The sequence below is a fragment of the Suricata suricatta genome, chromosome 1 (genome assembly GCF_006229205.1).
Source record: "Suricata suricatta isolate VVHF042 chromosome 1, meerkat_22Aug2017_6uvM2_HiC, whole genome shotgun sequence".
Classification (NCBI taxonomy): Eukaryota; Metazoa; Chordata; class Mammalia; order Carnivora; family Herpestidae; genus Suricata; species Suricata suricatta.
The window spans coordinates 96,258,809-96,284,936 of NC_043700.1; the positions used below are offsets into that span (position 1 = coordinate 96,258,809).

At 35.4% G+C, this 26,128-nt stretch overlaps 1 protein-coding gene across 8 annotated transcripts in view; it reads right to left on the bottom strand.

Annotated features, from left to right (window-relative positions):
- Nucleotides 1-26,128, bottom strand: part of KIAA1109 (KIAA1109 ortholog) — a 197,858-nt gene that overhangs the window by 110,871 nt on the left and 60,859 nt on the right. For 7 of the 8 annotated variants that reach the window (XM_029941381.1, XM_029941348.1, XM_029941355.1 and 4 more), the window contains 6 exons: nt 23,153-23,380; nt 22,272-22,409; nt 15,245-15,424; nt 12,634-12,762; nt 5,820-5,939; nt 4,868-5,148 (listed from right to left, as the gene is read on the bottom strand). In XM_029941381.1, the coding sequence (XP_029797241.1) occupies nt 4,868-5,148; nt 5,820-5,939; nt 12,634-12,762; nt 15,245-15,424; nt 22,272-22,409; nt 23,153-23,380 (1,076 nt within the window). The remainder of the gene's footprint in view (nt 1-4,867; nt 5,149-5,819; nt 5,940-12,633; nt 12,763-15,244; nt 15,425-22,271; nt 22,410-23,152; nt 23,381-26,128) is intronic. The other variant, XM_029941360.1, reaches the window with a different exon arrangement.

The window sequence follows — 26,128 nt, forward strand, 5'->3', positions numbered from 1 at the left end:
TCCTTTTGTTGTCTGATTGCTGATGCTAGGACTTCCAACACTATGTTAAACAGCAGTGGTGAGAGTGGACACCCCTGTCGTGTTCCTGATCTCAGGGGGAAAGCTCTCAGTTTTTCCCCATTGAGGATAATATTGGCTGTGGGCTTTTCATAAACTGCTTTTATAATGTTTAGGTAAGTTCCTTCTATTCTGACTTTCTCAAGGGTTTTTATTAAGAAAGGGTGCTGTATTTTGTCAAATGCTTTTTAAAAATTTTTTAAAATTAGTGTAAAAAACAGATAAAACCATGGATGCAGATTATACTTAATAATTTATCACCTTTAACTTCACAGCCTATTTCACATGGTAAATACACTAAAATAATGTAAATGTGGAGCAAGTTAGAAATTATTTCTTAGTAAGGCCAAAGTGATACATTCTTTTGGAGAAAAAACTAATAATTTTGTAATAAGAACTTCAAATAAAGTATTAAAATTAAGACACTGGGAGAAAATATATGTAAATGTCCTCAGGCTCTGTGACTGGTCCATAGATAAGCCCATCAGTATGTTATTAACTATCTTCCTTTCTTAAAACATAACACAAACATGGGAGATATATCTTTATTCCTTGTTTTCAAGCTTTAAATAATAAAATCACCTCATATTAAGTCTATTTTGCTAAGTATATTCACCTGCCTCATCTCACTGGCTCCTCAGGCCCCTCAAGGGAAGGCAGAATAGATCTTATCATTTTCACTTTACATTCACTCATTTGTATTTCTTGAACATATCCGTATGTGCCTAGTATTGTGCTATGTGAAAATGATAGTCTTATCCATATGAAGTTTAAAGTACAGAGGCATAGACAAGCCACAAACAAAAATATCTAATCATAAATTATACTGAATGCTATGAGGTAAAAAAAAAAAAAACCAGGGTATTGTGATAAGGGAAAAGAAGGAAACTTTCAAAAACTAACATTTGAGATGTGAAAGATGAAATAAAATATATCAAGTTAGAAGTGGAACAGCAGTCTAGAAAGACAGAAGAAAAGAATACATAAGAAAGCCTAAGGATGAGTGAAAATTTGAGGTATTACTGCAACTAAATGTTATTCAATGCAAATCACTTCTCCTTTATAAAGTATTAAGATTCAGTCACTTAGCAAACTATTTTAAGCACTATTAAAAGATCTTATATCCTCCACACACTTAGTTTTTACCTCATTTGTGTAGCAAACAGCTTAGCAAAACACATGCATTCTAGGTGAATTTGCAGTCATCTAGACATGGGTTCTATTTCCAGCTGTGACACTTAAAAACTTCAGGATTTTGGACATGTTAGTTAATATTTCTGAGCCTCAGTTTCCTCAACTGGAAAATTATGGTCTGAAATACCTAATAAGACTGTTTTGAAGATTAGATGGTATAGCATATGTAAAGTACCTGATATAAAATCTGGAATACAGAAGTTGCATTTCAAATGTAAGCTCCCTTTCCCTACCTTTATTATAATCCAGTGCACTAGTTCTCAAACCTTAGCTTGCATTAGAATCACCTAGAGGGCTTATCACAATCTGGAGAGCAGGGCACCACCCCTAGAGTTTTTGACTGAAGTCTGGTGAGGTCTGATTATATAAATTTCTAACAAGTTCCAAGGAGACATTGGTGGTGATGGTTTGGGAACTATACTTTTCAAAAACACTAACCTAAAGAAACTAATGACTTTTGTGACCAGCAGCTTCTCCAATTATATGAAAAAATAATATATCTAGGCCCCAAAACTCCTGGGAATCAAATATGCACAAAGGCAGCCAGCCAAAGCTGAAGGTCAGTGAGTTGTCTACCATGCTGGGAGAGGCAACTCCCAATATGCCTAAACATGCCTACCTATTCTTGTTGGGTATGCCCAGAATGCAAAGCTCTGACCAGGCCACTTCTCACAGTTATACCAGCAGTACACAACCTTAAAAGATGACATAATGTCTCATTCTGAAAAAGAGCAGGCTTGCTTCCACTTACTACAAAAGTGGTAAAGGGCCTAGGAGGGTCAGTCAGTTAAGCGTCTGACTCTTGATTTCGGCTCAAGTCATGATCTCACAGTTGTGGGATGGAGCCCCCATTGGGCTTGGAAGTTTCTCTCTCCCCCTCTCTCCCTCGCTCTCTGCCCCTCCCCCACTAGCACAAATGTACTTTCTCTCTCAAAATAAATAAATTAAGTAAGTTTGTCCTATCTAATGTATGGAGCAATATGACACACTTATACTAATAAGTTATTTGTTGTTTATCACTTGTCTGAAATTCAAATTTAACTGGTCATCCTATATTTCATCTGGCAACCCTACTTGGAGGGCACAGAGAACCAATGCAAGCACATATGACTCTGACTATTGCTTTTGCTGCAAGTAATAAAGTCTTTTGTCTCTGGCCAAAAGTCTTGTGTTTTCTACCAGCACCCATGAAATTGTGGCAGGCTAACTTGTGAGTTTGCAAGGAGGATGAAATCCCAGACTTTTCACAATGATCAACAATCAGAGCACTGAAACCAATCTAAACGGTTGGATTTAGTTGAACACCTGGAGCCTGAATCCATGGTGCCATCTCCTTATAGCTTCATTAGCACCTTGTTCTACCATCTCAGCTAATTAGACACAAGCACTTTGTTCACATTACCTGGCTTCCTGAGCAATAATTAACAAAGAAATCAAAGTTTTTAAGATAATATTCTCCATACATGAGCTTCCATACTCACATTTACAAAAATGTCAGGATCTTAAAGTAACCTAAAAGACTAATGTAATCTCAATAAAAACCTCAGAATGTTTTTAACTAAAAAAATAGTTCTTTGGGAAAATTAATGGATAAAAATACCTAACTGCCTGTGATGAAATGGAAAAATAAATGTGCATTAGGTATGAATTTTTTCCTCTGTATTTGAGAAGATATTTGCATAAAAATCCAGATAGAGTTTTAAAAAAAGAGAGGAAAAAATAAAATACAGGTACCATGTGATTACTAGCAAAAGAAATCTTTTCTTAAATTAAAGAATTAAAATGGGAAAAACTGGCATATTTGAATACACAAAAATTAAAATATGTAAGATTAAAAAAACACTAAAAATGAAATAAATTGCAAAATATTAGCAATAGGGACTATTAAAAGGATGGTAATCTATAAAAAGCTCTTAAAAACTTGCAAGAAATACACCAATATGCCAATAAATAAATACACATAGAATAATAACATGCAATTCACAAATGAGGAAATAAAAACAGGGAATAAATACATTAAAAAAGTGTAAATCTCAGAAATAAAGAAATACAAAATAAAAAAAAGAGATACCACATTTTTGTTCTCATAAAACACTTAAAGGGCAGCAGAGATGCAGTCAAACAGACTCTCTTAAAAAGCCCCTGGGAATATAAACTGAAACAATCTTTCTGGGAAGTAATTTGGGAATGCATATCAAAAGGCTCAGTTTTTAGCATAGGCACATCACCTTCTAAGGAAACTATTTACAGGGAACTTAGGGGTACCTGGCTGGCTCTTGACTTCGGATCAGGTCATTATCTGACAGTTTGTGCGATCAAGCCCCGCATCATCTTCATAGCTCCGTTGTCAGCACAGAGCTGGGATTCTATTTCCCTTTCTCTCTGCCCCTCCCCTATGTGCTCAGGCTCTCACTCTCAAAAATAAATAAACATTAAAAGGATAGTTAAAAGATAAAAGGAATTTAAAGAACATGTGGGAAAAGGCTTTATGTGGAAAACGTTCCTCTTACTATTTAAAATGAGAAATTTAGAAACTATCTACTTTTGTAATATAATAAGGCCAATGGCTAAGTAAAGTACAATTTATCTTTATAATCATATATTATCATTTGTTTTAAAGGAACTTTATAAAATTTATTATTTATGCAGATGATTAGGGTGTAAGTTTAATACAACATGCTGAATTTAAAAATATAAATACAAGATGATCTCAAGTATAAGATACACTATAAATATGGATAAGAAATATGACAAATTCAGCATGATAAGGTTATGGTAATTATTTTCCTTTATGTGTAAAAGTTTTCTTTTTTAAAAAAATAAGCTTGGAGCGTCTGGGTGGCTCAGTCAGTTAAGTGTTCACTTCGGCTTAGGTCATGATCTCACGGTTGGTGGGTTCTAGCCCCATATTGGGCTCTGTGCTGACAGCACTGAGCCTGCTTGGATCCTCTGTCTCCCTCTTCCTCTGCCCCTCCCATGCGCTCTCTATCTCTCTCTCTCTCAAAAATAAACATTTTAAAAAATAATAAAATAAAAATTAAAAAAAGTAAAATAAGCTCATATTAACTTTATAAATGGGGGAGATAGGGATGGGTAAAGTTATCCTGGTATTTTAAACAGACAGGACACAGTAAGAGGCTCTGGCAACTTTTAGAATGGCAGACCATTTCTTAGGAATTAGGACCCCTAATTTTTAGTCTCCCCTGCAGTCATGAGGGCCCACAAAAAGAGCTTTGTAGAGTATACAATGACAGCAATGATGAATTACAAGTGGAGGGCTGTCATGGGAGACAAAGGAGGGAAGAGCTCTATAAAATGTTACTTGGGAACCAATACTTTAAGCTCAGTTCACTGCTAATACACATAGTATGAGCTTAGAAACACATTAAAAAACAATGTTATTTTGAGAAACCATACAATCACCAGAGATAAGATATACAATGTATCTGCTTAAATATCAGGTTCGTATACATTCAGTAAGGAGTACCCAGCATGGTCCTATCTGGTGTTTATATTAAATGTTCTTATTCCACTCCTAACAATAGAATTTGCTCTGTAATTATATGGTAATTTTCATCTGAGCTTGGGGCTATTACCATCCTTAAATTTAACTTACCTCTTAGTTCTGGTATCATGAGTTTCCAAGAAATGTCTTTGGGCCTCATGTTTCGAATGATGATCTGCAGCTAATGCAATATCAACAGTAATGAGTCCTAAGTTGGCTGACCCAGCTTCAAGCCAATAGGCTCTCCGTAGCACTGCAGGCTGAAGTCCACCTCTGGAATTATTTAATTGTTCAATGTACTGTCTCACTTGAAAATCCTGAATTGCAGCACTTATTCCTTCCCCAACCGACTGATTGTGGAGATTACAGTTTGCAACTCGAATTGCACCCATCTAAATTGAATGAAGAAAATGAAATAAAACTGTGGTTTCCATATTCTTAATCAACTTAAAATAAACTACAAAATAGGTAATTATTTCAAACTGCATGAAAGACAGAAGAAGAGAAAAAAGAAGAGAAACAGAAAAGATAAATGCAACAGAATGAAAATAGACATTCAATTAAAAAAAAAAGAGGATAAAATGAAAAGAACCTAAGTCCAAAGGAAAACAAAAGAGAGAAGGAGGAAAGAAAAGTTAGAAAGGTAGTTAGTAATAAAAATCAGACTCTTAGTAAGGCAAAATTTTAAGCTGTAACTCATAAAGCAGAAGTGGCAAATAGATGTTTTCAAGAGTCAGGCAGGATATGAATACGAAAAACCTAAACGCACTTAAAATCTTTTAAAAACATTACCAATTTAATCCCTGTCATAAAAGCAACCTACACATTTACATCTCTGCCATCAAGCAAGATGATGGTAATTCAGTTAGTATAGTGAAAAAAAGTATGCTTTAAGAAATAGACCAAAAAAGAATATGTACAGCCAAAAACCAGAAAGCTATCTCCTGGGATTCTGTAGCATTCTGTGAGATGGCTAATTATAAATGTGTGTTCTATTTCAAGAAATGGAGGTTTGGTAAAAAGGAAAAGAACTACACTGGCCAAGAAATAGACAAATGTGTACCTTTAGATTTGTTGCACAGCCATGCTCCACAATATAAATATCTGCTCCATCTACTGCTAAACGCGTCATAGTATATTTCAAATCATCTGAAGTCGGACAAGGCCCAGGAATACAACTCAACTAAAATGAAAAGGAAATGAATATTAATTTTTCACCACTGATTCACCATTTAGACACGTACATCTAGTGATTTAAGTAAAATTCTGGCAACATGTATTTTGAAAAATTAGTCAATTAAATTTCATTTTTTATAATGATAAATGAAATCAGCAGTGATTGAAGTCAAACCAATTAGAAACTAATCATAAGTAAGCATGTAGCATTTCCATTCAAACAGGCAAGCAGCAAATCTAAATTGACAGAATACATATATAACTTGTTACTGATACTCACAAAGAATAGTCAAAGTAAACTGATAAGTAAAAAGTGTCACATGACTGTAATAACTGTACAGCAGTATCAGATTTTCTTATGAGTACTCTACACACATACATCTTCTGTTCAGAAATTTATCAAATCTAAATTTTAGTATGATGTCTAGGACTACCCACACAAATTTGTCATTGTTTTACCCCTAAACAGATTTGGTCATGGTTAGATTGGAAGAAAACATACATATCATCTAACTCAATGAAGAATTTCTTGGGGGAAATGGTAGCACTGAGTAAATGACTGGCTCAATGGCATGCAATTGCTCATTAGAGGGAGCACCCACACTAGAACACAAGTGTCTTGACTTATAATCAGTGTTTTGTAACAATAAGGCGTGCCTTAGAGATATTGCAGGTTGGGTTTCAGACCACCTCAATAAAGCAAATATCACAATAAAACAAGTCAAATGAATTTTTTGTGGCTAAAATAAAAAAACAAGAAGCAGCAAGTGTTGGCAAAGATGTGGAGAAAAAGGAACCTTTGTGCACTGTTGGTGGGAATGCAAACTGGTGCGCCACTATGGATGACAGTATGGAGGCTGCTAAAAAAACATTAAAAATAGAGCTATCCTATGATCCAGTAATTGCACTACTGGGTATTTACTCAAAGAATATGAAAACACTATGGGGCGCCTGGTTGGCTCAGTTGGCTCGGTTGGCTTTGGCTCAGGTCATGATCTCACGGTTTGTGGGTTCAAGCCCTGCGTCGGGCTCTGTGCTGACAGCTAGCTCAGAGCCTGAAGCTTGCTTCAGATTCTGTGTCTCCCTCTCTCTCTGACCCTCCCCTGCTCATGCTGTCTCTCTCTCAAAAATATATAAAAGATTAAAAAAAAGAATATGAAAACACTAATTCAAAAGGATATATGCACCTCTGTGCTTACTGCAGCATTATTTTTAATAGCCAAATTATGGAAGCAGCCCAAGTGGCTACTAACAGATGAATGGATAAAGATGTGGTATATAAAAACAATGGAGTCTTCCTTAGCATAAAAAAAGAATGAAATCTTGTTATTTGCAACAACATGGCTGGATCTAGAGAGTAAAATGCTAAGCAAAATAAGCCAGTTAGAGAAAGACAAATACCATATGATTTCACTCATACATGGAATTTAAGAAACAAACAAAAGAAAAAGAGAGAGACAAATAAGAAAACAGACTCTTAACTGTAGAGAATAAACAGATGGTTACCAGAGGGGTAGTAGGAGGGGGAAGGTTGAAATAGGTGAAGGGGATTAAAAGTACTCTTGATAAGCACTCAGTAATATATGGAATTGTTGAAACACTACACTGTATACCTGAAATTAGTATAATACTATATGTTTTTATAGTGGAATTGAAATAAAAATTTAAAATATTACTAAAGATAAAAAAGTGTATTTTTGGTTTTCCAGTGCATATAAAAGTTACATTTACACTATAAACTGTAGTCTAAATATGCCACAGCATACGAATAGGAAAAATGTACATGACTTTATTGCTAAAAAATGCTAATCATCAGCTGAGCTTTCAGCAAGTCATAATTACTGATACAGATCACTGAAACTAATATAATAATGACAAAGTCTGAAATATTGCAAGAATTATCAAAATGTGACACAGACGGAATACACATTCTTGAGTGCACATGGAACATTCTCCAGAATAGATAACACACTGGAACACAAATCAGCTCTCAAGTGTAAAAAGACTAAGAACATTCCATGCATATTTTCAGACCACATCATGATGAAACCTGAAATGAACCATAAGAAAAAATCTGGAAAGACAACAAATATTTGGGAGACTAAAGAACATCCTATTAAAGAATGAATGTGTTAACCAAGAAGTTAAAGAGGAAATTAAAAAGTAAATGGAAGTCAAAGAAAATGATAATATCAGAACACAAAACCTCTGGGAAGCAGCCGAGGCAGTAATAAGAGGGAAGTATACAGAAATCTAAGCCTTCCTAAAGTAGGAAGAAAGTCCTCAGATACACAACCTAATCTTACACCTTAAAAAGCTGGAAAAAGAACAGCAAATAAAACCAAAACCCAGCAGAAGATAGAAAATAATAAAGATTAGAGCAGAAATCAATGCTATCAAAAAAAAAAAAGGTAGAACAAATCAATGAAATCAGAAGCTGGTTCTTTGAAATAATTAACAAAATTGATAAACCTGCAGCCAGTTTGATCAAAAACAAAGAGAGCACAACCAACACTGGAGTAATACAAACAATAAGAGAATATTATGAGCAATTCTATGCCAAAAAACTGGGCAACCTGGAAGAAATGGACAAATTGCTAGAAACCTATAAACTACCAAAACTGAAACAGGAAGAAATGGAATATTTGAACAGATCCATAACCAATAAAGAAACTGAGTTAATAATCAAAAATCTCCCAGAAAACAAGAGCCCAGGGCCATACGGCTTTGCAGGGGAATTCTACTAAATCTTTAAAGCATTAACTCCTAGTCTTTTGAAGCTGCTCTGAAAAACAAAAACGGAAGGAAAACCTCCAAACTCTTTCTATGAAGCCAGCATTACCTTGATTACAAAACCAAAGACCCCACTAAAAAGGAGAACTACCGACCAATTTCCCTGATGAACATGGATACAAAAATCCTCAACAAGATACTAGCCAACTGGATCCAATAATACATTAAAAGAATTATTCAACACCAACAAATGGGATTTATACCTGGGAAGCAGGGCTGGTTCAATATCCACAAATCAATCAATGTGATACATCACATTAATAAAAGAAAGGACAAGAACCACATGATCCTCTCAATAGATGCAGAGAAAGCGCCTGACAAAATACAGCATCCTTTCTTGATAAAAACCCTCAAGAAAGTAGGGACAGAAGGATCATACCTCAAGATCATAAAAGCCATATATGAAAGACCCACCGCTAATATCATCCTCAATGGGGAAAAAATGAGAGTCTTCTCCCTAAGGTCAGGAACATGACAGGGATGTCCACTCTCACCACTGTTATTCAACATAGTATTGGAAGTCTTAGCCTCAGCAATCAGACAACACAAAGGAATAAAAGTTATCCAAATCCACAAAGAAGAAGTCAAACTTCCACTCTTCACAGAGGACATGACACTTTATATGGAAAACGCAAAAGATTCCAGCAAAAAACTGCTAGAACTGATTGATGAATACAGCAAAGTCACAGGATATAAAATCAATGCACAGAAACCAGTTGCATTTCTATACACCAAAAATGAAGCAACAGAAGAGAAATCAAGGAATCAATCCCATTTACAATTGCACTGAAAACCAAAAAATACCTAGGAATAAACCTAACCAAAGAAATAAAAAACCTATACACTGAAAAATACAGAAAGCTTATGAAGGAAATTGAAGAAGACACCAAAAAAAATGGAAAAATATTCCATACACATTGATTGGAAGAACAAAATGTTAAAATGTCAACATTGTCCGAAGCAATCTACATATCCAATGCAATACCTATCAAAATAATGCCAGATAATCACAGAGCTAGAAAAAACAATCCTAAAATTTGTATGGAACCAGAAAAGACCCTGAATAACCAAAGCAATCCTGAAAAAGAAAAGGAGAACTGGAGGCATCACAATTCTGGACTTCAAGCTGTATTACAAAGCTATAATCAACAAGACAGTCTGGGACTGGCACAAAAACAGACACTAAGATCAATGGAACAGAACAGAGAACCCAGAAGTGGACCCACAAATGTATGGCCAACTAACCTTTGACAAAGCAGGAAAGAGTATCCAATGAAATAAAGACAATCATTCAGCAAATGGTGGTGGGAAAACTGGACAGTGACATGCAGAAAAATGAACCTGGACCACTTTCTTACACCATATACAAAAATAAACTCAAAAGGGATGAAAGACCTAAAGGTAAGAGAGTAGGTCATCAAAATCCTAGAGGAGGGAAGCAGGCAAAACCTTTTTGACCTCGGCTACAGCAACTTCTTAACATGTCTCTGGAGCCAAGGGAAATAAAAGCAAAAATGAACTAGTGGGACCTCATCAAGATAAAAAGCTTCTGCACAGCAAAGGAAACAATCAGAAAAACTAAAAGGCAACCTACAGAATGGGAGAAGATATTTGCAAATGACATATCCGATAAAGGGTTAGTATCCAAAATCTATGGAGAACTTATCAAACTCAACACCCAAAAAACAAATAATCCAAATGAAGAAATGGGCAAAAAGACATGAATAGACACTTCTCCAAAGACGACATTCAGATGTCTAAAATGCTCAACATCATTCATCATCTGGGAAATACAAATCAAAACCACCTCACACAGGTCAGAATAGCTAAAATTAACAACCAAGGAAACAACAGATATTGGTGAGGATACAGAGAAAGAGAATCCCTTTTGCACTGCTGGTGGGAATGCAAGCTCGTGCAGCCACTCTGGAAAACAGTATGGAGGTTCCTCAAAAAGTTAAAAATAGAACTACCCTACCACCTAGCAATTGAACTACTAGGTATTTATCCAAGGGATATGGGTGTGCTATTTCAAAGGGGCACAGGTAATGTTTATAGCAGCACTACTGACCATAGCCAAAGTACGGAAAGAGTCCAAATATCCATCGATGGAGGAATGGAAAAACAAGATATGGTTTATGTATACACACACACACACACACCATGAAGTATTACTTTGCAATCAAAATGAATGAAGTCTTGCCATTTGCAACTATGTGGACGGAACTAGAGGGTATTATGCTAAGTGAAATAAGTCAGTCAGAGAAAGACAAGTATCACATGACTTCACCCATATGTGGAATTTAAGATACTAAACAAATAAACATAAAGGAAAGGAAGCAAAAATAACAAAAACAGGGAGGGGGACAGAACATGAGAGACTTAAATACAGAGAACTGAGGGTTGCTGGAAGGGTTGTGGGTGGCGGGATGGACTAGATTGGTAAGGGCCATTATGGAAGACACTTGTTGGGAGGAGCACTGGGTGTTATACATAGGGGATGAATCACTGGATTCTACCCCTGAAATCATTATTGTGCTATATGCTAACTAATTTGGACGTAAATTTAAAATAAAAAAATACACTGTAAAATAAAATTTCTAATATTAAAAAAATAAAAAACGTGACACAGAGACACAAAGTAAGCAAAAGCTGCTGGAAAAATGTCATTGATAGATGTGCTTGACACAGGGTTGCCACATGCCTTCAATTTGTAAAAAAAAAAAAAAAAAAGAAAAGAAAAAGAAAAAGAAAAACAAACAAAAAAACCCCACAGTATTCATGAAATGCAATAAAAGGCATGTCTGTATGTTTCCTCCACACAAAACAGACCTAAAACTACCTGATGTAAAATGACAGAAAGCACACCAATGGTTGCATGGAATAATGAATGGCTGATGGCAAAGGAACCCAAAGTAATTTTCTAAGGTGATAAAAATGTTCTAGATCTTCACTGATGGTAATGGTTACACCCTTATACATAAATCATTTATCAAAACTCCAACTGTACAACTTAAAAAGGGTGAATTTATTGTATGTAAACTACGCCTCAATAAAGTTGATTTTTAAAAATTTTAAATGCAACATAAAAGCTCTGGGTCTTAAAAAAAAAAATTTAAAAAGGGAGGAGGAGAAGCCTGCAAGTATGTGTGAATTATTCATAAGGAACTAACCGACTGACACATAACTAAGGATTCCTCGGATCCTGGCAATGTGTTTTACAATAAGAAAAAAATAATTTTATCACCAGTTATAAAGGTTTCCTTTATTGTTGGGAGTAAGCATGGATTATAGACTTTTTGGAAATAAAAATAAAGCAAGATGAATTGTTTTCAATTCACACTAATGTAATGTCAAACAAACAGTATGTATAATCAAAGAAAAAGAAGGAAAAATACATATAGGAAAAAACTAGAAAGAAAAACTAAACTGTTAACAATAGTTAACTCTGTGTTATAAGATTAGGGTAAATTTTTGTTTCTGAAATAGCCATGTTTTATTGGCAAATGCCAGTATTGCTAACCACCTTATAGAAGAACAGGTATGTTCCAGGAGAGTCATATGAACAAGGTCATATAAGGAATTTAACCTTCCTCTTACTTCAGTTTCTAAAAAAGAGTGCAATAATGCAAGGAAACAGGAGTTTACAGTAAAAATGTAAGAGGTAAGATATAATTTTTACATCTCTATTTATTTGTGAATTTATGTTTTAATAATTACCTCATATGTTAGATGCTTACAACTAAGTAACAACTGGCTACAAACCTGCAAGATAATTTTATTGAGAAAACTGAACTATGATGTTTACTTCATGCCCACATGCATTTGATTTACAGCTGATATTTCAATCTTTCATTTTAAAAAATCCATAAATGTTTATAAAATTGCAGACATATTTGTTAACATACCTTGGATTCACAGAACCGACGATCAATTCCATGCTGACATATTATTACTGACTTGGGTCTTTCCAGTTCATACTCCCGACATACCACATGAAAAACAAATGTCTGTCCCCACTCCAAGAGACAAGCCAGCTACAAATAAGCAGTGACAGGTTGACAGCAGTTAGCAATCTAAACAAGTGTTCACAGTTCAAAAGCTTATCAATGATAATCCAGCTTTAAAGAACCAAAATCTGTTTTATACCTGCTGCTCCACAATCTGTTAACCAGAATCATGATTTTTCTACCTTGGTGTCATTTATAAGCTTATGTTACTTTTCTTTTGTGAATAACAGAATGCATAAGAACTGAAAAATTCAACTTCAACAACTTACAAAGTATGTACTTTTTTTCAAGGTTAGATCTTCTTTCTTATATGACTAACTAGTATCTTCTGCATAGAAAAACACTTAAAATTTCTACCTAATACTCTGATTTGAAATTTGTACCTACAATTTTGTAAACTCATGTATTTTGAAAAGTAAGGCACTTTTGTTTATGTAAATAGAAACTTAAGAATGTATCAATTCTTCATCAAATCTTTTGTTTATGTAAATAGGAACTTAAGGATATATCAATTCTTCATCAAATCTTCAGTTTATACAAATACCTTCATTTTGTAATTAAGTAGCATTAGTATTATTAGTATTAACAATAAACACACTGAAACTTGGGTATACATGATATTATTCCCCAAAAAAGTACAAATTGAAACTATTGGAAAACATGACTTTTACTTTTAAAATATGCAAAGAATGGAATAAACATTAAAAGTACCTATGGATTCATGAAACACTCACTAGAAATAGTGCTATCAAGATTCTAATGCAGAAGGAAGAGAAATGTTTCATGCTGTAATAAGGGCAACTTATAAACATATGAGATTCTAACAATTGTTAAAGGAATTGTATCCAGTTTAGCAGGATAAGCATGGATTTGTCCCATGTTTGTTAAGGAACAACATGTTTTTTTACATGTTTCAGGTTTACTTGTACATTAGAGAAAAGAGATAGCAGACTACAATAAAGGAGCACAGCCGTCATGTCAATGAGTGTTGAAGATTTCTTTTCAGTGTTCGCTTCTGCAGCACATATACTGGATATTTCTTTTCATCCACTTTTATACATTCTGCTATATATTTTCTTTATCCACTTTTATATACAGTACCCTTTTTAAACTTCATTTTCTTATTTTAGAATCTTAATTTTTTGCTGCCTTCCAAAAATTTCTTGCAAATATACAAGGCACCTAGAGTCCTTATCCACCTTCCTATTGCTACTACCTACCTCTAAATGGTTCATACACATTCTGTAACTTTTTATTAAAATTGAGTACATACATTTTACACATTAAAGACCACATTCCAATCTTTTGAAATGCCACAAAAAGTATATTATCGTAAATAAGTGGCTCAAGGGATGCCTGGGTGGCTCAGTCAGTTATGTGCCTGACTTTTGATTTTGGCTCAGGTCATGATCTCACATTTGTGGGTTCAAGCTCTGCACCGGGCTCTGTGCTGGCACCATGGAGCCTGTTTGGGATTCTCTCTCTCCCCCTCTCTCTTCTCTCTCTGCCCCTCCCCTATGCATGCTCTCTCTCTCAAAATAAGTAAACATTTAAAAAATAATTTTAAAAAATATGTGGCTCAACAGGTGAAATGTTACAATAATATGGCTATTTGGCTAAATTTCAGTGGTCCATTTCTAGAACTAAATAATCCTTATGACCTCTGAGTCTTCTAAAGAATAAGGGGGACAATGAGGAGGAGGGGAATTTTATCCAGAAGGATCACAACCTACACTCTAGGGCAGGTTTACTTACCAGTAAATTTATTTTTTTTTACATAGGTATACACATCATTAATAGCAGATACAAATGATGTTGTTTTACAGGACATGTTTTACATGACAAGTAAAATACCGAGCTACCTAATCCTTAACACCATAAACAATATTTTCAAATCCTACATAAGAAATATACAAGAAAGAAAAATTCATAAAAAATTATTATACACTGGGAAAAGAAAATTTTTTCAACAGTGAGCAAACTAATGCAATTTTAATAATACATAAAATTTCCAGAACTGTTCTTATACTGAGTTTTTCCCAAAGTCTCGATCTTGAAAGCATTACGAAGAACTATACATTATACCCTTCAATTTTATGTGGCTCAAAAAGTGAAACTTGGGGCGCCTGGGTGGCTCAGTCAGTTAAGCCTCCGGCTTCAGCTCAGGTCAGATCTCACGTTCGTGGGTTCGAGACCCGCGTCAGGCTCTGTGCTGACAGCTAGCTCAGAGCCTGGAGCCTGCTTCCGGTTCTGTGTCCGCTTCTCTCTCTGCCCCTCCCCCTGTCATGCCTGTCTCTCGCTGTATCAAAAATAAATAAAACATTAAAAAAAAAAAGTGAAACTTGTCTCTGACCCATCTATTGCTAAGAAAATTCTGAATGCAAGAATGGCTCCAATCCAAAAAGCAAAGAGTTTTCTGGCCATCAGAACGCCATTAGTGAAAATGCAATGAACATTTAAACAGGCAGTGAAGTGGGTGAGCAAAGGAAAAGGAGGCAGAGAACCATACCTGTGGTGCTGTGACCTTAGCTGTAAGGCTTCCAGCCTGCACATCAATTAACCAGGCATATTCTAAAGAATCACTTCCCAAAGGAAGACCTTCTGCTGAGAACATAGCGTGTGCTCGCAGCTGGAGACCCGACAAATTGATGTGACCTTCCCTGAGTACTTCATCCACAGGAGGTCGCTGCTGAAAACAATAATAAGACTTTAAGAAGTACAGGAAAATCAGCATTATAATTTCTAGTTGATTTTTTTCTCCAGAGCCAAAAATAAAATCATGCTATCCAGAAAATAAGATTAAAGATCCATAAGGTCCTAACATAACCCTGTACTATAAGGAGTCTCATTTAAGCTTCTTTAGTGACAATACCTGTAAGAGCCCAACTACAAAGCAAAACAACAAAGTCCTAAAAAGAATGAGACCTCTCTGATAACTGCCTCAATGAATAAAAAGAAACTACTACTCTGACAGGGCATGTAAAAGACCAATCTTTGGTGGGAAGACTGGAATAAGATTAAGTATGTATTAAAAAGGGAGGCGCCTGGATGGCTCGGTCAGTTGAGCACCCAACTCTTGATTTTGGTTCAGATCATGATCCCAGGGTTATGGGATCAAGCCCTATGTGGGGCTCTGCACCAGGTATGGAGCCTACTTGAGATTCTCTCTCTCCCTCTGCCCCTCTCCTCCACTCGCATTCTCTCTAAAACAAAACAAAAACAAATAAGTAAATAAAAATAAATCTTAAAAATATTAAAAAGAAAAAAACAGAGAAGAACAAAGACCAATAAATAAGATGATAAAATGAAGCACTAGTGAAGAAAGCCATCTTTCATAAAGATTTTGAGAACTTCTATAAATATAAAAAGGATAGATTCACCTTACAGAAATTATATACCTACTACTAAAAAGCAGCACAAATATTTCAAAGAGAAAAGTTCTGGGACTTACTCAGAAAGCTAAAAGATAAGTCCTAAAATAAAGTATTCCACAGAACACATAGTTCCACAGAATATTAGTAATACCGAATCAAAACAAGTTCGGCAAAACCCATCAGTCACCAATTACTATACACTGTATCTCCCAAGCTCTCAGAAATGCATTGATTTTCTTCCATCTTCACTGCTATCGTGGTCCAAATAATATGACCTATTGCTAGGGTTTTCCAAAGCCTCCCAGAATTCACTTTTACATCTGTCTCCACATATTCTAAGAAAACAACCACAGAGATCTAAAAAGGCTAATCTTATCCTGTTCGTGTCTCAAGACCATTTGTTATTTTATATTTTTTTCATAATATTTTATTGTCAAATTGTTTTCCATACAACACCCAGTGCTCTTCCCCTCAAGTGCCCTCCACCATCACCACCATTTGTTATTTTAATTTCCTCAATATTTCTCTTTTCCACCAGGTTTATTAGGATAAAGACCATTTTTGTCTTGTTTACCATTTATCACACTGTACCTAACAGTGACCACAAAAGGTAGATACTACTAAGTGACTATATATATTTTTTCACAGCAAGTATTTTCAGAGAATCCAATATACTAATATATATTAAGAAGTTCACAGATATCTCCCAAATTTTACTACAGTAATCTTTTTGGTATATGTATGCAGGCCATCAGCACAAGGAACAGTGTTAGTGTTCCTTATTTCAACACATTTTAGGAAATGTATTCTTAAAAAAAATAACTGAGGATATGAGCTAAGTCAAATTCATAAGGAATTCTTAAAAGAAAATTTCAAATTATGACTATTATAGCTCTAGTAGTTCTTTCAAAACATTTTTAATTTTATTTTCATCCAAGCTGTGTAACAATATATAAAATCACCTAAGTTTCTCCAGGCATCAGTTATCTTCTATTTTATCTGAGAAAGTTGGAGAAGATGATCAATAACGATCACTTCTGGCACCATGATTTGATAATTCTCAGTGTAAGATACCTCTGATCAATGTTTTTTGAGCTCAAAAACACATATGGATCTTGGCTTGTTCTAAAGATAGAGCCTATCTAGTACACCAACAAAGAGTGTATTCTAGATTTTATTGTGTGTTGCATCATATTATGAGTTAAATTGTGTCCCCTAAAAAGACACATTGAAGTCCTAAGCCCAGGCCCCTCTAATTATGACCTTGCTGTATCTGAAAACAGGGTTTTAGGAGATGTAATCAAGTTATAATAAGATTACATCATATCAGGGTGGGCCTTAATCCAATGACTGTTGACCATATAAGAGGAAAATTGGGACACAGACATACACATGGAGACAGTGCTATGAGAAGACAAAGACAGAGATATCCTACAAGATAAGGAATGCCCAGGATTGCTAGCAACCACCAAAAGCTTAGCAGAGGCAAGGAGATCCTTTCCCACATGCTTCAGAGAAAACATGGCCCTACTAGTACCTTGATTTCACAATACTAAGCTCCAGAACTGTGAGAAAACAAATACCTCATGTTTTAAGCCACCCAGTGTGACGTACTTTGCTGTGGCAGCCCTAGGAAACTAATACACATCATAAAATGCTCATAAATTAAAAGGGATGGTTTCGTAAGTCGGACACAATGTTCCATCCACCATCTCAGACCCTTAACCTTGAGGCCCTGCCTTAAGACTGATGCTATCAGGGAGTGCTTGGGCGGCTCAGCTGGTTAAGCATCTGACTTTGGCTCAGGTCATAATCTTACGGTTGGCGAGTTCAAGACCTGCACTGGGTGAACTTAAGCCACACTTCAAATGAACTCAAGCCCCAGTTCAGGTGAGATCAAGCCCCACTCCAACCTCCATACTCTCTTCTCCCTATCTGCACCTTGTGGGATTCTCTCTTTCCCTCTCTCTCAATCTCTCTCTAAAACAAACAAAGACTAATGCTATCAAGAAAAAGCAGCTAAATCCTGGATAACTCACCTGTATCACAAAAGAATTCTTAGGAATAGTTATGCCAGATACATAAAATGGAAGCAAGTTAGGTAGATAAGTAAATTCTAAGAGAATACATAGAAAGTACCCTTGTTTTCAGGGTGAACTATGAAGTGCTAACCACATAGGAAACAAAATACCACCAGTATATCTACTAACACCTTGATATCTCCAATCCATGAACTCCTTTTCTAATCGTCAAATAAATCATACATTATACTCCAGTCTATGTACATCTTTGCCAATTAACTAATACTTATAATTAGGACTAATGTGAACTCTCATGAACTCAATAAAATGTTCTTTTTATGTATAGTAAAGTCTTTTGAGAATGCAGTGATTAAAATAAAAGTTGAGGGGCTCCTAAGTGGCTCAGTCCATTAAGTGTCCAATTCTTGATTTTGGATCAGGTCATGATCTCATGGTTTGTGGGAGTGAGTCCGGTGTCAGTGAGCTGTTAGCATGGAGCCTACTTAGGATTCTCCCTCTCTGCCCTCCCTTGCTTGTACTCTCTTTCTCAAAAGAAATAAACTTGAAACAATAAAAAAAACAAAAGTTGAAGTGTAACCAGATACTCATAAGAAAACAGATACTCATCTAAGATTCTTAGAACTCAGACATAAGAAGACATATTTCCCTTTTACGTTTATTAATTTCCTCAATACATTAAAAAAGAGGGCCGCCTTCTCCATATACTCACTCCCAAAATAAAAAACCAACAATTCTAATGACCCACTAATTAGAGAGAGGAGGGTAAGAGTTATCTTTTAAGTTTATCTACTTATTTTGAGAGAAAGAGAGAGAGAGAGCATGAGCGGGGGATAGGGGCAGAAAGAGAGGGGGAGAGAGAGAAAAGAAGAGGAAGAGGGACAGAGGGAGAGAGGTTCAATTCTAGTCCACCACTATAAAGCAATTATTACAATATACCTGAAATCAAATAAATGTTGATTCTTAGTGAATATAAAAATTGTCTACCAAACTATAGTCTATTAAGTGTATAACATAATTATGTCTAAAATCAAACTATGCAAATATCTTAATTAAAAAATACTTTATTGCTAAAAACTGCTAACCATCATCTGAGCTTTCAAGCAAGCCATAATCTTTTTGCTGGTACAGAGCTTGGCCTCCAAGCTGATGGCTGATAACTGATCAGGATGGTGGCTCATGAAACCTGGGGTGTCTGGCAATTTCTTAAAATAAGAAACAATAAATTGCTGCACTGACTGACTCTTTCTTTCATAAATAATTTATCTATAGCATGACATTCTGCTTGACAGCATTTTACCCACAGAAGAACTTCTTACAAGCTTGGAGTCAAACCCTGCTGCTTCTTTATCAACTCAGTTTATGTAATAATCTAAATCCTTCTTGTCATTTCAAAACTCTTCAGAGCATCTTCACCAGAAATAAATTCCTTCTCAAGAATCCACCCTCTTCATTCATCCCTAAGAAGAAACTCATCCACTAAAGTCTGATCATGAGATTGCAGCAATGCACTCCCATCTTTGGGCTCCATTTTTAATTCCAATTCTCTTGTTATTTCCATCACATCTGCAGTTATTTCCTCCAGTGAAGTTTTAAACCCCTCAAGTCATCCATGAGAGTTGGAAGCAACTCTTCCAAACTCCTCTTCATGTTGATATTTCAATCTCTTCCTGTGAATCATGAATATTCTTAATGGTATCTAGAATGGTGAATCCTCTCCAAAAGGTTTTCAATTTGCCCAACTCCACCAGAGGAGACACTACCAGGCACCACACAGCCTTACAACATTTATTTCTTAAATAACATGACTTGAAAATCAAAACGACTCTTTGATCCATGGACTGCAAAATGGATATTGTGTTAATAGGCATGGAAACAACATGAATCTCTTGTACATTTCCATCAGAGCTCTTGGGTGACGAGGTACACTGTCAATGAGCACTCATATTTTGAAAGGACCCACTTTTTCTGAGCAGTAGGTCTCAACAGTGACTTAGGAAGCTAAATTCATTAACTTAAAATATTCAGTAAAACATGCTGTAAAAAGATGCACTGTCATCTGGGCTTTTTGTGCCATTGATAGAGCACAGGCAAAGTAGATTTAGCATAATTCTTAAGGGCCCTAGAATTTTCAAAATGGCAAATGAGCATTGGCCTCAACTTAAAGCCCTTAAGTAGAATGTCAGCCTGTCCTCTGAAGTTTTGAAGCCAGGCATTGACTTCTCCTCTCTAGTTATGAAAGTCCTAGATGTCATCTTCTTTCAATAGAAAGCTGTTTTATCTACTTTGAAAATCTGTTATTTAATATAGCCACCTTCATTAATTATCTTAGCTAGATCTTCTGATAACATGCTGCAGCTCCTACATCAGCACATGCTGCTTGAGCTTGCACTTTTATGTTATGGAGACGGCTTCTTTTCTTAAACCTCATAAACCAACCTCTGCAAGCTTCAAACTTTTCTTCTGCAGCTTCCTCACCTCTTTCAGCCTTCACAGAATTGAAGAAAGTGAGGGCCCTGCCCCGAATTAGGTTTGGCTCAAGGAGTTATTGTGGCTGATTTAATCTACTATACAAACCACTGAAACGTTCTCTGTATCAAAAATAGGCTGTTTTGCTTTCTTATCATCAGTGTGTTCACTGGAACAGCACTTCTAATTTCCTTGAAGATCTTTTCCTTTGCATTCACAACTTGGCTAACTGGTGCAGGAGGCCCAGTTTTGGGCCTAACTTGGGTTTCTACATGCCCTCCTCACTAAGCTTAATCATTTCTAATTTTTGATTTAAAGTGACAGACATGCAGCTCTTCCTTTCACTTAATACTCAGAGCCACTGCAGGGTTATTAAAGGCCTAATTTCAAGACCTTTGTGTTTTAGAGAATAGGGAGGCCCAAGAAGAGGGGTAGTAACAGGGGATAGCTGGTTGGTGAACACATGCAACATTTAAGTTGGCCATCTTATATGGGCAGTTTGTGCACCCCAAAACAATTATAAAAGTAACATCAAGGATCAGTGGTCACAAATCACCATAAAAAAATAATAATGAAAAAGCTTCAAATATTATGAGAATTACCAAAATGTGACACAGAGACATGAAGTAAGCAAATGCAGCTGGAAAAATGGCCCTGAGAGACTGGCTTGATGCAAAGTTGCCACAAACTTCAAAATCTGCAAAGTGCAATAAAGCAATATATAATAAAATGAGGTATGCCTATTATTTAAAAATAAAAGCTGATAAAGAAAACACTTTCTGTGGCAAAAATAAGCATCAAGCCATGTTAAGTTTTAGCCACTATGAACCGCTATGTTAAATATATACACATATGGAAAAATGAAATTCTAATAAGAAAAATATGGTCAGTTGTGGCAAAGAGTTAAAAGGGATAGGCTTTTTAAAATAAAATGATCAGTAAATACATAGAATCCATAGTGAGTTATCATTAGTTGATGATTTGGGGGTATCAGATTTATCCTCCCATATATAATTTTACTATGCCTTATATTAAAACCCATTTATTCTTCTAAAACTCACAACCTGACTAAAAGTAGGAAGTGCCCTAAAGTACTGGTAAATGAAAAGTGAAGCCATTTGACATTAAATAATAACAACAAAGTGATAATCTACCAAAGAATGTAGATTATTCCCTTTTGGTAAATATTATTGGTTCTCTTCCACAAGAGCCTGGGGATATCTTAAAGGAATTAACAAACATCTTGTAAGTGTGTTACATGAAAAGAATAAACTACTGGCCATGTGGATATGCATGTTTTGAAGATTTATTGTACTGGCTAATATGAATATTCAGGTTGTGAGTCCATCATAATTTTATGTATTTTTCCCTCCCATAAACATGAAAAAGTTGTAAATTATTTCTTTTCATCTCTAAAAACAATAGAGTATAATTGTATGGGATCACAAAAATAGGAAACAGCAGGGGAGAGAAAAAGAAGACTGAGATTCTTGAAAAACTCACGTACATATAAAACTTCTTAATACGGTTAAGCTTAAATTAAAAGCTTCTAATTCAAAGAGCTATCTATCCCATACACAAAAGCTAACATACTATATCAACTCCATAAAGAGTGTTAAAACATCTCTAAGCCTCTACATGACTTTCACATTACCTGATAGTTGTCACTGACAAAGACATTCAGGGGTGACAGGACAAGTTGCAGCATGGTCTCCCTAAATCCTTTTTTCATTTCAAAACACAATCTTTCCAAGAATGCTGTTGGGCACTCAGGACCATCCGTGGTTCCATGCTAAAGTCAAAGAAAATACCATAATCAAGATATAGAAAAAATAAAGACCAAGGAAGTACAGGAAAATAAAAATCACACCTATTTAATTAAGAGATTTTGATTCTTAAAAAGCAGAAGCTTAGTGACAAAGCTATTCTGTACTTCAGTAAGAACATTCGGTTCACTAAGCACCAGAGGTGACTTCTTTGCTGTGCAACCCTAGATACATGCCATGGAGCCACTAGGCAGCACAGTGCTCTAGCCCTCCCTATCCGGCCTCACTCCAACAACCCTGGGTTCTCTGGGCAATACAGTATCATTCCAAGTCAGCCCCAAAAGTCCATGGGTCATCCTTAGACTGAACCAGGATTCTGTACTAGATCCAAACCCCAGAAAACAATTCAACCTCCAGGGTCAATCTGAATCTTGATTTTGTAGTAGGTTCACCACAAGGTCCCCAAATGGTCTAGAGTTAAAGGATAAGAAATACAAATCCTAGAATATCCATCAAGCTAACTATAAACCCAGCAACTGAACGTTGTGACAAAATGTTCTAAAGTTACACAGAACTAAAGTGAAAAAAAGAGAAACAGAAAATTATCACCTAATGAAGAAAATAATAAACTAGTTTTAGTAAAAGGATAAATTTTAGTTCTTCAATCTAAATTTTTTATTAGTGTGTGCATGTGTATACACACACAGTTTTCTGAGTTCAGTGAATTTTACAATACACTCCAGACTATTTTGATTATGTAAACACTTACAACAGGAAGACGCCCATGAACTTTGTACAAATTAACAAGTACAGTAATATCCCAAGGACGCAAGGTAAGCGGATGAATTGACTTGGCTGAACTTTCATTTTCCTTTTTGTCATTTTCCATTCCAACAGCAGTCCACCCAGAGCTGGATGATGTTGACAGTGACAGAACAGGACTTGAAATAACCTCTTCAAAATCCATATACATGTCATCTTCCCCAAAGTAGTTTTCCTACAAATATTAAGAACAAATTGCTATCAAAGAGATATGTAACAGTAACTTTTCAAATTAGAGCCTGAATTTTGTAAGGAAGCTCACCCTAAAATATTTTATTTGTTTAAAAGTATATGGTCTATTTCCATGAAATGACAAAAAAAAAAAGAGAGACACATATGTGTAAGACATACTTTGCTATTCAGCAAATAAACAATCTATAACAAAAAAAGACATCAAAAATTACCTAAGATTATAATAAAGCTTCATGACAACACCACCTTCAATTACAGCAAAAATTTGCAACTTAGATCCTGTAAGAAAACTTTTAAGATGTGTAAGAGGTTCAACAATTTTCAATCTTTTTTAGAATCTGAGGCAATAAACCCAAAGACATTCTTTAAAGGAAGATAAATTCACCGAAAATCAATTTGACTAAATCCGATTAGGTCACTACCACAATTCTTATATTCTGGGTGAAATAATTATCAGAAGTGTTTTTAACAACTTAAATAACAACATCCAATTTTGGTTCCTGATGATAAAAATGTGTTCTAGATAGTTACAAAAACTTCCTTTCACATAGTTCATCCTGGTTTCTTATGCAAAGTATTTTAACTATTAATATACCGATTCCTTTTATACCAGAATTTAAATTTATTATCTTTTTCTCTGTATTTAAAAACATTTATTTAGGAGTGCCTGGGTGGCTTAGTCGGTTGGGTGTCTAACTCTTGATTTCAGCTCAGATCATGATCTCACAGTTTGTGGGATCGAGCTCTGCATCGGGCTCCATGCTGACAGCGCAGAGCCTGCTTGGGACTCTCTCTCCCTCCCTCTCTCTTCCTCTCCCCCTTACACGGTCTTTGTCTCTCTCAAGATAAACAAATTAAAAAAAAACACTTTTCATTTAAATTCCAGTTAACATACAGTGTCATGTTAGTTTCAGGTGGATAATACAGTGACTCGGCACTGCCATATGACACCTGGTAGTGCTTGTCACAAGTGTCCTATTTACTCCCCTCCACCTATCTCACCCATTCCCATGCCCCTCCCCCCTGCATGCCTCCTCTCTGGTAACCATCAGTTTGTTCTCTGTAATAAAGAGTCTTTTTTCTTGGTTTGCCCCTCTCTCTCTTCCCTTTGTTCATTTGTTTCTTAAAGTCCACATATGAGCAAAATCACATGGCATTTGTTTTTCTCTGACTTAATTTTTTTTTAATCTTTTTATTTTTGAGAGGTGGGTAGTCACAGAGAGAGAGGGAGGGAGACACAGAACCTGAAGCAGGCTCCAGGCTCTGAACTGTCAGCACAAAGCCCAACGTGGGGCCAGACTCGTGAACTGTGAGTTCATCACCTGAGCCAAAGTCATAGCTCAACTGACTGAACCACCCAGGTGCCCCACTGACTGACTTATTTTAAATGAAATTCTTTTATCTTAGCATTATTCTGAATTTAAATTTTACCTATTAAATCTGTCAGTAGCAATCAAAAGTTGTTAAAAAATTCCTGTTAACAGTTAATTATATTTCTTCAATATTAGAAATCAAGTCAGTATTTTGATAAATTCTGCATTTTACTTATTGACATATTTATTTTCTGACTAGAGTTCTAGTCAATTAATCAGGCCAATTAAATATATTTTCATAGGAAATAATGCTACAGGGCATACAGTCATTTGGTTAATTAGTGGCAGGACTAGTATTAAAACCCCAAAGCTACTGACTCACAAAACTGATGTTTTTTTTCCTGTATTCTCGATCATTATCTGCCTCTGAATAATACAAGTCCTATTTAGAACCTGCTGAAATCTTGATAATTGCCTTTATTATATAATTCTGAACCATGGACAAATTCAAGCACAAATATAAATGTAAATAAACACTGGTTTTTAATCCTAAATTCCAACATTAAATTTTTTAAATAAAAAATAAATGTCTAATTGATTTTTTAATATTTTTATTTATTTTTAAGAGAAAAAGAGCACCAGCAGGGAAGGGGCAGAGAGGGAAGGAGACAGAAAATCTGAAGCAGGCTCCAGGCTCTGAGCTATCAGCATGGAGGCTGACACGAGGCTTGAACCCATGAATCGTGAGATCATGACCTGAGCTGAAGTTGGACACTTAAACCGACTGAGCCATCTGGGCTTACCTAACTGATTTCAATCAATATTAAAGATCTAAAGATATTCAGAGCAACAGTCTTCCCTTAGATCATTTGAGAAGCTTTTTCAAAATATACATTCCATTGCAGTCCTGGAGATGGGTTCAACAGATTTGCAACAGGTATGCTTTCCAGAGACTGATGGAAAGTAGAATGGTTCCTTCATTGATTTTAGCTGTAAATGGCCTCTAGACCCATCACCTCTATTCCACCCTTCTTCCACACAACTTATAAATGAAGTGAGTAGACAGCTGTTCATGTTTATTAGCTTTCAACATACTAAGTGTTACCAACAAGTCAACAGAAATAATTTATACTCATTTTAGCCAATTTTTAATAACCCCATTCTATAAATCTCTTATTTTTATTTTTTTTTAATTTTTTAATTTAATTTTATTTTTTTAATTTTTTTATACAATTTATTTTTTTAACATATGCAATTATTTTCCGTCATTTACAATACAGTAGTTACAATGATACTCCAAACAGAAAAGCAAAGTAAAAAATCAAAACCCCCACTTCTATTTCATGTAATTAGACTTATACAGAAATTAGAAGGTTAGGTACCAACTAGTTAATCACCTAATTTCACAGCTATCTGAA